The sequence below is a fragment of the Centruroides sculpturatus genome, unplaced genomic scaffold (assembly GCF_000671375.1).
Source record: "Centruroides sculpturatus isolate CEXI.00-Female unplaced genomic scaffold, Cexi_2.0 scaffold642, whole genome shotgun sequence".
NCBI lineage: Eukaryota > Metazoa > Arthropoda > Arachnida > Scorpiones > Buthidae > Centruroides > Centruroides sculpturatus.
This window is the reverse complement of record NW_019384818.1, coordinates 129,877-143,941: the sequence shown is the minus strand read 5'-3', so window position 1 is coordinate 143,941 and position 14,065 is coordinate 129,877. Positions and strand designations below refer to the sequence as shown.

Sequence of the window (14,065 nt, the reverse complement as noted above, 5' to 3'; positions counted from 1 at the left end):
TTGTTATTATTTCTTTGTTTCTGCAATGCAAGTATTGCAGAAAAATCTGTAAATATAGCTATGTTGACATACTATTTTTCCCCTATATAGTTAGAAGTTATTTTACTGAGGGGAAGGTTTATCTTATAGCATTCCATTTTTTATCTGGAGTAATTGTTGCAAGAATGGAAACATACATACAAATGCAAGGACCCAAGTCTGTCCTCTGACATTCTAACTTAAAGAACAGTGTTCTCAATCTGACAATCTTCTTTCTTCAAAAAAAATTTGTTATATGTATCATCATCCAAGGAGAGAACTTCTGCAAAGTATCAAGCAGAGGATCACCTCAGTGGCATGAAACCCATTTAATAAGCACTTTGAGACTACCTTGTCCTAAGTGATGCAGTATCAAACAATAGAAAAAACATTTTCTGCACTATAAATGTAGATGAGGCATCAATGCCTCGTTTCATTCTATAGTCCAAATAATTGAAAAGCAATTCCATTCTATTGCATTCTAGGATAACAATGGAATTAGCTTAAACTTCAATATTTGAAGACTGCTATTTTGAAGAGTCTTGGCATATTGAACAAAAGTATATCTGACAATAGTGACAATTTCTTGGATGCCATATAATCGTAAAGACTTTCAAGTAGGAACATCTCTAATCTATCCTGCATTCCAAACCTTGTTCAAACTTGGAGCAGACCAATTGTTGAAAAAATCTACTAGGTCCCCAGTCAATTTAGTCAAAAAAAAAAATTAAAACAGTAGGCATAAATGCTTCAGAACAGAACCAATATTTTTGCAAAATAAATTTTTGAAAAATTTTGATGTGCTGGGACAAGACTGCCTCTTGGAAACCTATTTTAAACAAAACATACCTAACTGAATCAATTCTTACAAGAAGTTAAAATAATTTTGTGGCCAGAAATTTAAATTAAGCTTCTAAATAAAAAGACCCAAGGCAATAAAGCTACAAACCAAGGCTCCTAATACGACTAACTACACATTAATTAATGAAAAACAAACATACGATTGAAATAAATATAATCGTTTCTAAATATATTAACCATCATCCAATATTGGGAATTCTTACTGAAATGGGTAAATTTAATAAAAATGTTTTCAGACTGAGAATTATAAGCACCTACCACCATGCAGTTCAAAAACAATTGAAGATTCCAACAAATTACAAAGGAAACCATATAAAATTAAAATGGCAAATGTAAGCAGGGCAAGTTTAACACATTTAATGCTGAAGTAATATGGATATAGGTTCACATTATCTGCAGAAAAAAGGGTAAAAATAATAGGCTGATTATTATTCTTTTCTTAAAAATGCAATTTATTGGATTATGTTTAAAACCTCCAGCATTTAATTATCTCTCTCATATAATCAATTTTATTGTTTATAAAAAAAAATTCAACAATTGTAAATGCTTACAAATTAATTTTAAGAACACATTCTCAACAATGTTTCATTATAATATTGCTGACAAAAGTAACAACAACATTCAGTGAATGCTGTATTTATAACAAGAATTGTGTACAAATAATTTCCAGTAACTTTTCACAGGGAAAAAAAAGGGCTTTCAAATTTTAAAAACCTCATTATACATTAGTTACTGAATAAAAATCAACTAATCATTGATTTTATCTTTATGATAAAAACTAGCATTTTATTAACACCTTTTTACATCAAAATATTCAAAAACAAATAATATTTTTGAATTTCCCACAAATATATATAGTCATCTTAGTTTCAATCTGTTAAACTACAACAAAATTCAAACTTTCAAATTCTGAAATTTTAGCTATTCAATAAAACAATTTTAGTTTAGAGATGTTTATGTTTGGCTTCTTTATTCTACAATAAAATAACTAAAAAACTAAAAAAAGTACATTTATGTGAATAAAAAAGCATTAAGTAAAAAAATCTCCCCCCCAGCATTCACAGTATTCTTGGTATTTGTGTGCAAAAAATAAATGCATAGGGCAATCATGTTTAGAAATATTCTTAGAAATGCTTTTTATTTACATAAATGTCCTAAAAAGTGCAAAAAATTGTATTTGGCATTCACAGTATTCTTGGTATTATGTGACCAAAAATAAAAGCATGAGGCAATCATGTTTAGAAATATTCTTAGTTATATTTTCTAACAATTTTTATGGCCTTTCCATGATCAACACTCATAGTTTTATTTTTGATCACATAATACCAAGAATACTGTGAAAGCTTAAAAAATTTTATTTTTTACCTTTTAGTGCATTTTTCACAGTATTTTTGATCACATAATACCAAAAATACTGTGAAAGCTGTAGAAATTTAAAAAAAAAAAGTGTTATTTTAAAATGTTTTTTTACATATTTTTTATTTTTTACTTTTTAGTTATACTACATGTATGTAACACCAAACTATTGAAATTCTTCTTAGTTTAGCATTTAATTTTATGTATATTGTTCTATGTGAGAGTGGTTTTGATTCAAAAAAGCTTTAAGTTGTTTAAATTCAATGTAGTGAGTGATTAGTCATCTCAGTTACTTTGATGATAGAATGCTACCTTGAACATGACAGTTTCTATTGCATACAAAATTGCTGATAAAGTGGTTAATAAAAGTAGACTAATATCTTTTATGTATATTTGTTATATTTTTTTAAAGATTAAAGGTGTGCTTTAGCTATTTGGCGGGATAACCATATTCTTTGTCTTCGCATTTGTTTCCACTTGTATGATGGCAAATAACGATCATTGTACATTTGAATTTCAATTCAGGTAAAAATTGGCATTTATTTTTTACTTTCCCTGCACTGTTATATGTAACAGGGGGAAAGTGTAGCAATCAGTCAAAAAATGACCCCCAAGATTTTTACATTTTTTGACTCGGGGATAGAGGATTTGATCCCGGGATCTCGAAAATCGGGATCCCGACCACTTTTCAGTCCCAAAATTTTCGGGATTAAGTTTTCCTAATCCCGAGATTTTCGGGATTGACATCATTTTAAAAAAAGTTGCAAAATAAACTGCATGAAGCGAAAAGTTCAGTGCCAGTGCTTTTAACAGAATTGCTTGCCTATCATTTTAATATAAAATATGAGAAATTTTATTCCAAGCAAGCAGCAGAAATTAACCTAGCGGGCTTGCGATGCTTGCTTGGAATAAAACTTCTTGTATTTTCAACTAAAATGATAGGCAAGCAGTTCTCACTGGGTTACTTGGTAATATACTTCATTTTTGTATTTTTGNACTGTGAAAGCTGTAGAAATTTAAAAAAAAAAGTGTTATTTTAAAATGTTTTTTTACATATTTTTTATTTTTTACTTTTTAGTTATACTACATGTATGTAACACCAAACTATTGAAATTCTTCTTAGTTTAGCATTTAATTTTATGTATATTGTTCTATGTGAGAGTGGTTTTGATTCAAAAAAGCTTTAAGTTGTTTAAATTCAATGTAGTGAGTGATTAGTCATCTCAGTTACTTTGATGATAGAATGCTACCTTGAACATGACAGTTTCTATTGCATACAAAATTGCTGATAAAGTGGTTAATAAAAGTAGACTAATATCTTTTATGTATATTTGTTATATTTTTTTAAAGATTAAAGGTGTGCTTTAGCTATTTGGCTGGATAATCATATTCTTTGTCTTTGCATTTGTTTCCACTTGTATGATGGCAAATAACGATCATTGTACATTTGAATTTCAATTCAGGTAAAAATTGGCATTTATTTTTTACTTTCCCTGCACTGTTATATGTAACAGGGGGAAAGTGTAGCAATCAGTCAAAAAATGACCCCCAAGATTTTTACATTTTTTGACTCGGGGATCCTTGAAACATTGAGAATTGCAAAAAATTTCAGGGGTTTATTCTGAATGTATAGATGTTAGTATGTGTATGTGTGGCACGATTTTGTTCTCCCTCTGTAAAGCTTAATAACTTCTGTGCTTTATGTAAAAAATTTCTAAAATTTTGCAGGGAGGTTTGTGTATTAGGGGGATTGATTCTATTAAATTTTGGTGGTTAAAGGTTGAGGGGATGAGAGGATAAAGGTGATCATAATGTCATATGTCTAGTAGGGTCAGACTTAATGGCAATTTTACTTATTAGCATTTACAGTTTTTTATAAAATGCATCTCTACCCTTAAAATTAAGCATTTTGCCATTTTATAATAAAAATATAAAAAGATTTTTAAATAAAATATAACAGATGGTGTCACATGTGGTTTTAAATGTTCCAGGAGAGTTAAGCAACTGGTTGCTAGATTTTCTTATACCAGAATAAGAGTATGATTGCTGAGCTAGTGTTAGTATATTAAAAGAGAAGGAACACAGAAGAAATACGTAAGAGGATATTTGCAAACAGTTTTTCAATATTGAAAGGACCCTATATTCTTCAATAAAGACAAACAAACAAGAAACAAAATAAAAATAAATAAATAAATTTTATTTTAATGTTTTATTTTCAAAGCATTTTTCTTTCTTTTTTTGTTAAACAGCTGATATTTAAAATAAATATAGTCAAACTTTCACATTACAAAGCTCTATATAACAAATTCCTTTTTTTTGTACTGAATTTTTTTGTTTAACGTTGAAAATACTTTTTTATATCCACTTTTATTTATAATGCATTTTCTACTTAATGAATGTTTTTTGCATTTCCCAGAGAATTCATTATGCAGAAGTTTGACTGTATATATACAGGTATCCCTCATACAACATGGCACTTCTACAGCACTGTTTCACTCTAATGTGGTTCAAAAATTGGGGAATTCCCCCATACAGCACAGTTCAAGAATTTGGGAAATCTTCCATACAAAATTTCACACCTTTTAAGTGCAAATCCCTTTATTTGATATATTTTATTCAAGTAAGCATGCGTGTTATCTCAAATTTACCCATGGATTTTAGCATATGAGATTTTCAGTTTGTTTTGTGCCATTCATCAGGTTTAATGAAAACTAATAATGCAGTTTTTTTCTTCCTTCTCCTAGCTTTCCTATCAACCGGGTGTCATCGTCGTCATTGCTTTCAGGTTTTAGCCTTTAAGATTGTCACTGTGTTTTGTTTTTATAGATTAATCTTCATATTTAGTAAAGTTTATTTGAACATTTTTAGGTAAGTATTATTTACCTTTTTTAACTGTAGGTAAGTAATCATTCATAAAATGGTGAACAATACAGCGGTATCTTGGTATTTGAACTATTCCCAACAATTCAGTATTCAAATGCAACCCACTAGTACAAATTTTTGCTTAATAACATATTTTTATTTTGTCATACATAAAAAATTTGATGATAAAAATAAAAAGAATGACGATGTTGCTGATATTTCTAATCAAGATAAAAAAAAAAGCTCAGATGATGACAATACTTTGTAAAAAGAAAATGCCCTTGTTTAATTAATAGTAATATTAATGTGTAATATGATACTTTTAATTGTGATTGTTAGTTAATTATTGATTGCTTTAATAAATATATTTCTCTTAATGACGATAAAGAATAGTATAATTTTGGTAACTTTTGTAACCTAATCCTATGGTTTCTTCTAGTCCTTTGTTTCGTATAGCATGGATTTGCATAACATGGCACTTTTTCGAAATGTAATTACTGTGTTATATGAGGGATACCTTTACTAGTATACAGTGTTTTATGGGTATTTTTTCATTTTCATCAATTGTAATAAAACCTAACATGATAGGGAAAAATGATAAATATTTCTGAAATCTATATAGAAAAATTGGTTTTTGTCATTTAAACTGATGAGAAAATTAAAATTTTATTTTAAAAGTATAGTAATCATTTTGTACTTTAATAATAGTTTTACTTTTATTCACTTATGTATAATAGGAAGAAGAAATAAAGAAACCTGAAATTTCTAATGAAGATTCTGTTTCTGAAAAAAGTGATGTACATAAACAAGAAAATCAAGTAGCAATACAGCCAGAATGTAAAAAGGAAATTGAGAAGTATGCTTTATAAATAATTATTTTTTAAAAATATTTCCTTCTTTAGCATTTAGACACACACACAATTTATTGAGTGATACTTTTCAAGTCTGTTGAAGGTGTTTCTGCTTGACTTAGATTTGAAATTTTGATAGTATCTTTTTCTAATTCATTGAAGCAAAAAATATTAAAATTGCATTTTATTAATTTATTCAGGATTTAAAAAAAATTGTTAACATTCGTTATTTAAAAAATATATTAATATTATTAATGTAATAGGTTTATTAAATATTAGCATGGCATTTTTTAAAATTTTGTACAGATAATTAAAGAGACTCATAATAATTGAATTAGTTAGTTTGAAAAGGGCATAAGTCGTTTGTGTTGTTTTGAAAGAAATTGAAAAACTGTTTGACATTCATACAAATGCTAAATATATAATAATAATATACACATTTTATTAGATTAAGATGTTAAACATACTATGGAAGTGATTTGCAGTTATATATGGTATTTAAGATAGAAGGGTGCTAAGGAATGGAGGAAACTTATGCCCTTTTCAAAATATTTCCATTTCTCTTTGTATTTAAGTGACACACTAATTGAAAAACAGTATTTTTTTTTTTTTTGACATTTTCTATTAATTATCTGGATTTTGATACATAATGAAAACCTTTTCTAGCCATCTTTCTCATCATTTTTCATATTAGTGACTTCAAACTGAGAAATCTTGAGGCCTTTACAATTAAATCAAAAATTATTAAATATGAAAAAAAATTCAATCTGTGAATTGAAATTCTTTTCATAATTAAATTAAATTTGAACAATTAGATTTTATTTTTACAACTATTTTACTTAGAATAAAATTAACTTTTAAAATAAAAATAATTATGTAATTTTTAGTTTATTCTTTGATATCTTAAGATTAATTTAGTTATTGGCATTTTAAAAAACTATATATATATATATATTTTTTTTTTATATAGCTAAATCTTTACTATAATGTTTGTATTAATTTTTACATATTTATAATTCTGTAAAAATCAAATTATAAAGTTTGTAATTTGTAATATTTCTAGCAAAGAAATTGTGGTTCAAGATGATGAAAAGCAAAATTCAGTGTTGATTAAGAAAGAAACTAATTCTTCCACAAAGGCAGCAGACGTAATTAATGATGGTTTGTTTCTTTTATATTCATAAATTTATGTATTTTTTAAAATAAATTCTGTTATTTATTTACTAAAAAAAATTAAGTATTGGCATTGTAATGAAGACAATAAAAATTTTTTAAGTTTTTGTGTGAATTAGAAATTAATTGATAATATTGTTCCAATACAAAAAATTTACTTAGTACTTTTATTTTAGTAATATTTTAAATGGAATTATATTTGTAAAAAAATAATGTTGATTAAATAAATAAACATTAAATAAAAGATCTTCAGAGAATTATGCATTAATTAAATGTTTATTTTAAAATATTTCAAATATTAATTTCTAATAAATTTATTATAACCTCTATTAATCCATCTCTCATTTAGTGTAATTTATGCAATTGCTCATTAATCTAATATTTACTATAGACGCAAGCCAAATGACTTTGGAAGAAGCTGTTGATTATGACCCTATTAGTGATGAAGAATTAGATGCTATCTTGGGTGAACAGGATGAAGGTGATTCTAAGTTATCGGAAATAGGAGAAAAATGTGGTAAGATATTTTGCTAACATTAAAAACTCTTAAAATATCATTAAAATAGATTTTAATGCAGATTTTTAAAAAAAGTAAAAGATATTATTTTAATCATTTTTCCTTTACTTTTTCAATTTATATTAAATTTTGTATTTGCTATTTTGCAATGTTTATATTTTTCTCACACTCAAAATATAATAATTTCAATTATTTTCTCTTATCACCATCTCTGACCATCATCTCTGACCATCTTTATATTATAGGTATGAATGATTTTGCAAAGACAGGCTCAATTCTGAGTTACTATAATCTAGATATTTGATTTTAAAAAAATAAATATTAATAAGAAAAAATGAATTTGTTGATATTTATAGGATATCTTAAATATCAATACAGTTTATAATTTAAAATTTATTTCTTAAAAATAATGTATGGACTTTATTTGTGAAATGTATATTTATGCAAGTCAAAAATTAAACAAACTAAAGATTCACATTTCTATCAGTCTTATCATTGATATATTTAACATTTTTTTTATCTTTAAAATTTCTTATATATCGAGAATTTAAAATTCTTAATTTTTAATATAGCATTATGTATAAAATTAATTTCAATAAATATAGTGAAGCATTGAAAATGTAGACTAATTGGGGCCGAACCCCATCTGGATTTTCAAATATATCATCATTTTAAGTACTATAAATTCCAAATACACTGAAATTCAAGTTAAGGTATTCTAAATTCAAGCCAATCTTTCACAAGGAATGTACGAATACTTACAAAGAGTCAAAATATAATTTACAGAATCACTATATTTAAATAAAAAACACACTAATCATAATTTCAAAACTAAAAAAAAATTATGAATTTTGAATGAATGTTGTTATATTAACATTGCAAGGCTGAAAAATCATCAACAATGAAGTTACCATTAAAAGCATTAGATTAAACCATTAAAAATTAATATTAGATTTTTGATGCTTCATTGTATTTAAATTCAAGTTTATAAGAATTAATATCAGTAATTAAATCTATTTATAGGAATATTTGATACACTCGAAGTTGATTGGGATAGTTTACAGAATAAAACAAAAGATTTTGTTCCTGGTAATGCTCGAAAGAGATTTACAACAGCTAAAATTTTGTCACAAATAGGTTTTTCACAAAATCTAATTGGGCCAGATATGACAGCTAAGATTCTAGATTATTGCCAAAAACAAATTGACAAAGAAAAAACTGGTAAATAAAATAATTATGAAACAATTTTGTTAACATTTTCATTGCCTCTAAAACATATGCTGTTAATATTATTGTGTTTAGATGTATCTGAAGAAAATAGAGAAGATAGTTCTAATTTAAAAGACATTAAAATGGAACATCCAATAGCAGCCTTCCATGTCAGTATTAGTGCAAACAAACAAGAAAGGAGTAACGTGTTATATAATCTTGGGCCTTATCGTCATGCTTTATGTGCTCGTCAAGATCTTATGATGCGCAGATTACTCTGTAAACCAACAAATAAGGTAAATATTAAATACCAAGTTGTTATTTGAAATAATTCTCGTAAAAATGGTTTTTATGATTATCCTTTTGATTTTCATATGCTTAATAATTATTATAGCTATACAACCAAATTATTTTGCTATTAAATAGAATAGACAATTAAAATTCTGTATCATAATAAATAGGCCACAGCCTAAATTTAATTTTGGAAATTGCCATATTCCATAACAGCAAAAGAATTCATAAACTAAGAATGTTCTTTTGACAGCTTTTATTTCAAGAACTATTCTAATGTACAACTCTTAATGGTTTTTAATAGAGGGCCAAGACATTCCTATCAGTCTTAACATTGAAATACTTAGCATTTTTATGTAATATAGGTCAACCACCAATTTTCCAGCATGTTTGGTTGTTTACCAAATTAACATATTTATGGATCAACTGAAGTCTCATACTATAGTTACAGGATAAACTATTGAGTAAATTATAGATTGCCAAACAATTACTGGATTATCTCAAACTATATTAGGGCTAATAACTAATTAGATGCAAATTAATATGGCTGGAGGCAAGCAGTGAATATATTGGATAGTTGTTTACTATGTATATACTAGTCCACACTTAGGCTTAATATAAGTTTTATACTACTGAAATTTAATTTATCCATAGCTTTGGCATTTAAAACAATATGTAAAGAAAATGAGCTAAAAATCACACACAATACTACGCCATTCAGTGAATAAGTCTGGTAGTTATGAAAAGTGATCATCAGACTATAAGTGCCCTATAAAATTTTTTCTGAATTAAGAATTGCTGGAAAATTGGTGATAAAGCTTATATTATGGAAATTATTTTATAAATTACTTGACAAAGTTTTTTATTTTCAGATTTTAGATTCAAGTAATGCTTATCATAATCAAACTACTGTAGATACTGACCTGTACAAATTAAGTGTGGAATTGTGGAAACAAAAAATTTATCCTGTCCAGCAAGTAATTCATGCCTCTACGTAGAAAAACAAAGTTTCATGTTTCAGTATACATAAATTATTTGCTGTAAAACGGCCTTAAATATTTTGGAAAGATATAAGCAAGGCAAAGAATAAAAAGTTTTATTATACAATCTTGTGCAATAAAACATTTAAATATTTTTACATTTGGACAGTAACATTAAAATTAAATACCAGTAAAATTAATTTAATAAAATATTTATATTTATACAACATTTTTCCACATTTATCTTGAGCGTTTTAATTTATTGTACTATATACAAAATGTCAATTGGTTTTATAATTTAATATACAATCTTTTTTATAAAACATTTGTATAACATTTAATGTGATATATCCACAAAATGATTGTTATTTGTACAATTTTGATAGCTCTTCCAATTCTTTAAAACATAAATACCTAGTCATTCATCTTATTGTCCTTTGCCAAATTATGAGCTAGCCAGTTTACACTTGTTTTCCAACTGTTACGTAATGCTTCTTCAAATTTTAGACGAAAATGACGCAAGGCATCAACTTCTGACAGATCTAACACAAGAGTGTCTGTGAGGTAAGTCAAATCCTTTTCACAAGTTAATTCGGGTATTCCAGTCGACAACATCATTGCAAACAATGATATAATTAATGATCCATTTTTACGTAAAATTGTAAATGCTTTTTCACATTGTTGCTGAAAACTGCAAGATCATTTATATTTTTAATTTATCTATTTAAACTTATATGAATTTCATACTCACCAGTTAAATTCTTGTGCTTTTTGATTATGGCCTCTTGTAATTACATGAACAAAATCGTGCGTTAATACAAAAGGAACTCTTTCTCTTTTAATTCCAAACTTTTCTTTGAAGTTACCCATAATGTGACCAAAATCGATATGAAAGAGCTGAAATAAAAATTTATTGCATTGATATGAATACATATTTTATTGAATTTTTTTCATGTTTTCTATAAACTTGTATCTGATCTCTCTTTAGACCCATTGGTAGTTGGTAGGGGCCATGTGGAGTTTTCTTGGTTTTCTTCACATGTATAACATGTACAAAGGAGTCAGTTTTCTTGTAGAAAGTCCTCTCACTTGTCAGTAGGCACTTCTCCTTAATAGACTGCTCATGTTGCATTGCCTTATCCCATCAGAACCAAGCCCTTTCTCTTTAGTTACATAGGATATAGTTTTAAAAATAAGTTTTTCTCACAGATATATTTTTTGTTTTGTTATTATTCATTGCTAATGAAAAAGCTAAAATTATTAATTAATTAAATGTAGGTACAGATATATACACAAATATAAATATTCCAAATGTTGCTCTCATTCTCAGAATCAAACATCAGATTGAAAAGGTTATGGCAGTCAGTCAATAATAATTACTAGTATTGTTTACATCCATATTTCTCTTAAGATAATGCACAAGTCTACTCGTCACTTCTCCAGCATTTTAAATATAAAAAAACTAATTTGCAACTATAAAAATAAAGGATAATAATACAAAATCATTATTAGTTTTTTCTTGCAATGTAACTTTAGAAACTTGAGCTTAACTAGTATATACAGTAACTTATTCTTCAGTATGATATAGATATGGGTGAACATAATGATTGTGTGTTATAAAAATGGTATAAAATACATAAATTACTTTATACTAGTAATCCAAAATTTTTTAAGATGTAATTNCACATGCACTCCATATTTTTGTACGGGGGTGTCATTGACTGTAAGAAGGTAGAGAAAAAAGTTTTGGAACTCCAAACAAGACTTTTCTAAAGTGCTACAGGTGCAGATTTCATTTTTGTTGACAATAAAGATTACATACTCATCAATGACTTTGTTGACAATATAATGAAGATATTCATTGCATGGAATGGCCAGCAAGATGTCCTGGTTTAAGTCCCATGGAATATGCAGGATGCTCTAGGTTCAAGATGCTTTTATTCAAGAATAGACTTTGCTAATAATACAGCTAATAAACAACATTATAACCAGCATGAGGGAAAAATTTATTTATTTATTAAAATACATGTAATAAAGTTTTTTTTGGTTAGGTTTTAAAAATGATGTCCAATGGGAGGTGGTCGGTCCCGCTAGGTGGTGTGAACGATAAGATTTTCAGTAGTCAACATGCCATAGTTGGGTGAATAACAGGGTGGGGCTTTGTTGTGGAGGCTTTTTTCAAAAATGCAGAGTCTGTGACTGCGATGCAGAGGGCATTTTCGCATGAGATTTGGTTTAAATTCAAACAAAAGTGTTCCTGATCAGAAAAAGATTTTGAAATGGTCCAAAATTTAAGGGCAACAGGATCTGCAAATCCTAAAAGGCCAGTTGGGCATCCCAAATCTGTGAAAACACTTGAAAACATTGCCACATTCAGAGCATCAATAGAGTGGTCTCCAATGCGTTCTACTCGGAAACATGCCTCTGCATTCCAGATATCGGCTCAAACAGTAAGACGAACTTTGCACTGTGACCTTCAGTTACACTCTTACAAGATTATGATTGCTCAAGAATTGAGTCCAGTAGGTTGTGGAAGATGTAAAGATGGTTGTAATGCGATCTTTACAACTGTGCCTCCTAGCAATGAAGTGCATTTTCATCTGTTTGGTACAGTGAACAAACAGAATTTTTATTGTTTGGCTGCTGGAAACCCTCGAGAACTCCACGACCTCTTCACAGCCCAAAAGTCACCATTTGGTGTGCTTTGTCCTCTGTAGGCATCGTAAAGCCTCTTTTTTTTTTTTTTTTTTTTTGAAGAGGATGGTGTCACTGTCACTGTGACTTCCAACCAATACTGCGACATCCTGGAGAATTTTTTCCACCCCAAAATGAAAGAATATGATACAATTGGCTTTTGGTTTCAACAGGATGGAGCCACAGCCCATACAAACTGTCATTCTTGCGCCATTTTGACAGAGATGTTCTCTGGTCAACTAATCTCTTTACGAGAAGCCATTGAATGGCCCCTCACTCCCCTGATTTGAGCCCCTGTGACTTTTTCTTATGGGAGTATCTCAAGGCAGAGGTTTTTAAACATCACCCTCAAATCCTACAAGAACTCAAGGAGGCCATTCATGAGGAAATTGCCAAAATTCCTCCAGATATGCGTGAGAGTTGAAGAAAACTTCAAGGAACGGCTCTAAATGTGCATTGCCAATTAAGGCCAACATTTGGACGACATCATTTTTAAAACCTAACCAAAAAAAATCTTATTACATGTACTTTAAATAAATAAAAAGTTTTTCCATATTCTTGTACCATTTTTTTTAAATTCTCCTTGTAAATGTGGGACTCCATTATGCCTCATCCTGTAGATACAGCTTACCATATTTTTATGATGACTGAAAATTATCATAATTTAATGAAATGCAAATTATACTACAGTCGACCCCCCCCCTATAACATGGGTTCCTATAACGGAAATTCCTATAACGTAGCAAAAAAAATGCGGCAGTATTCGTATAAAGGGACTCGTAAAACGTTGCTGACTTGTGTTGCGACAAGATTGGTCGAATCTGGACCAATAGTGGATGAGCAGCCGAACTACTTTCCGCCGTCCAGCGCCACGCTACGGAAAGTTTAGGCGGGTAAATTGAGTTTGCTATCGTCTGTACAGTATTAGAGGAGAAGGTGGTATTATGGAACACTGCGGGTATTATGGAATCACCCCATTTCGAACTGATAATAAAGGCGAACTGTAGCGGAATGTGGCTGAACTGAATTAGGCAGACATCTATAGCAAGGGGAAACCCGTTTTACTTCAGTTAAATGGTTGTCCGTATTTAATCAGCAAATTTGTTTTTTTCAAAATTCACAAGTTTTGAATGCTAAGTGAATTTAATTATTTTTAAAATATAAATCGCGTAGTTGTAGGTTCACTGGTGCATGTATTCCGTTCCAGAGACTTAGGGGTACATATTAATCTGTGTGATGTTCACGTTTTTTAA

The 14,065-nt window shown here is 28.5% G+C and overlaps 2 protein-coding genes across 3 annotated transcripts in view; one reads left to right on the top strand and one right to left on the bottom strand.

The window, feature by feature from the left end:
• LOC111629878 (zinc finger CCCH domain-containing protein 13-like) overlaps positions 1–10,281 on the top strand; it is a 79,209-nt gene extending 68,928 nt beyond the window's left edge. The window contains exons 22-27 of the mRNA XM_023373801.1: positions 5,835–5,953; positions 7,012–7,109; positions 7,513–7,638; positions 8,662–8,859; positions 8,941–9,143; positions 10,011–10,281. Of these exons, the coding sequence (XP_023229569.1) occupies positions 5,835–5,953; positions 7,012–7,109; positions 7,513–7,638; positions 8,662–8,859; positions 8,941–9,143; positions 10,011–10,136 (870 nt within the window). The 3' untranslated portion in view covers positions 10,137–10,281. The remainder of the gene's footprint in view (positions 1–5,834; positions 5,954–7,011; positions 7,110–7,512; positions 7,639–8,661; positions 8,860–8,940; positions 9,144–10,010) is intronic.
• Positions 10,282–10,346: 65 nt separating this feature from the next.
• LOC111629891 (phosphatidylinositol 4,5-bisphosphate 3-kinase catalytic subunit delta isoform-like) overlaps positions 10,347–14,065 on the bottom strand; it is a 32,422-nt gene continuing 28,703 nt past the window's right edge. Inside the window, exons 20-21 of one of the 2 annotated variants that reach the window (XM_023373820.1) lie at positions 10,870–11,015; positions 10,347–10,809 (exon numbers count right to left, since the gene is read on the bottom strand). In XM_023373820.1, the coding sequence (XP_023229588.1) occupies positions 10,533–10,809; positions 10,870–11,015 (423 nt within the window). In that variant the 3' untranslated portion in view covers positions 10,347–10,532. The remainder of the gene's footprint in view (positions 10,810–10,869; positions 11,016–14,065) is intronic. The other variant, XM_023373819.1, reaches the window with a different exon arrangement.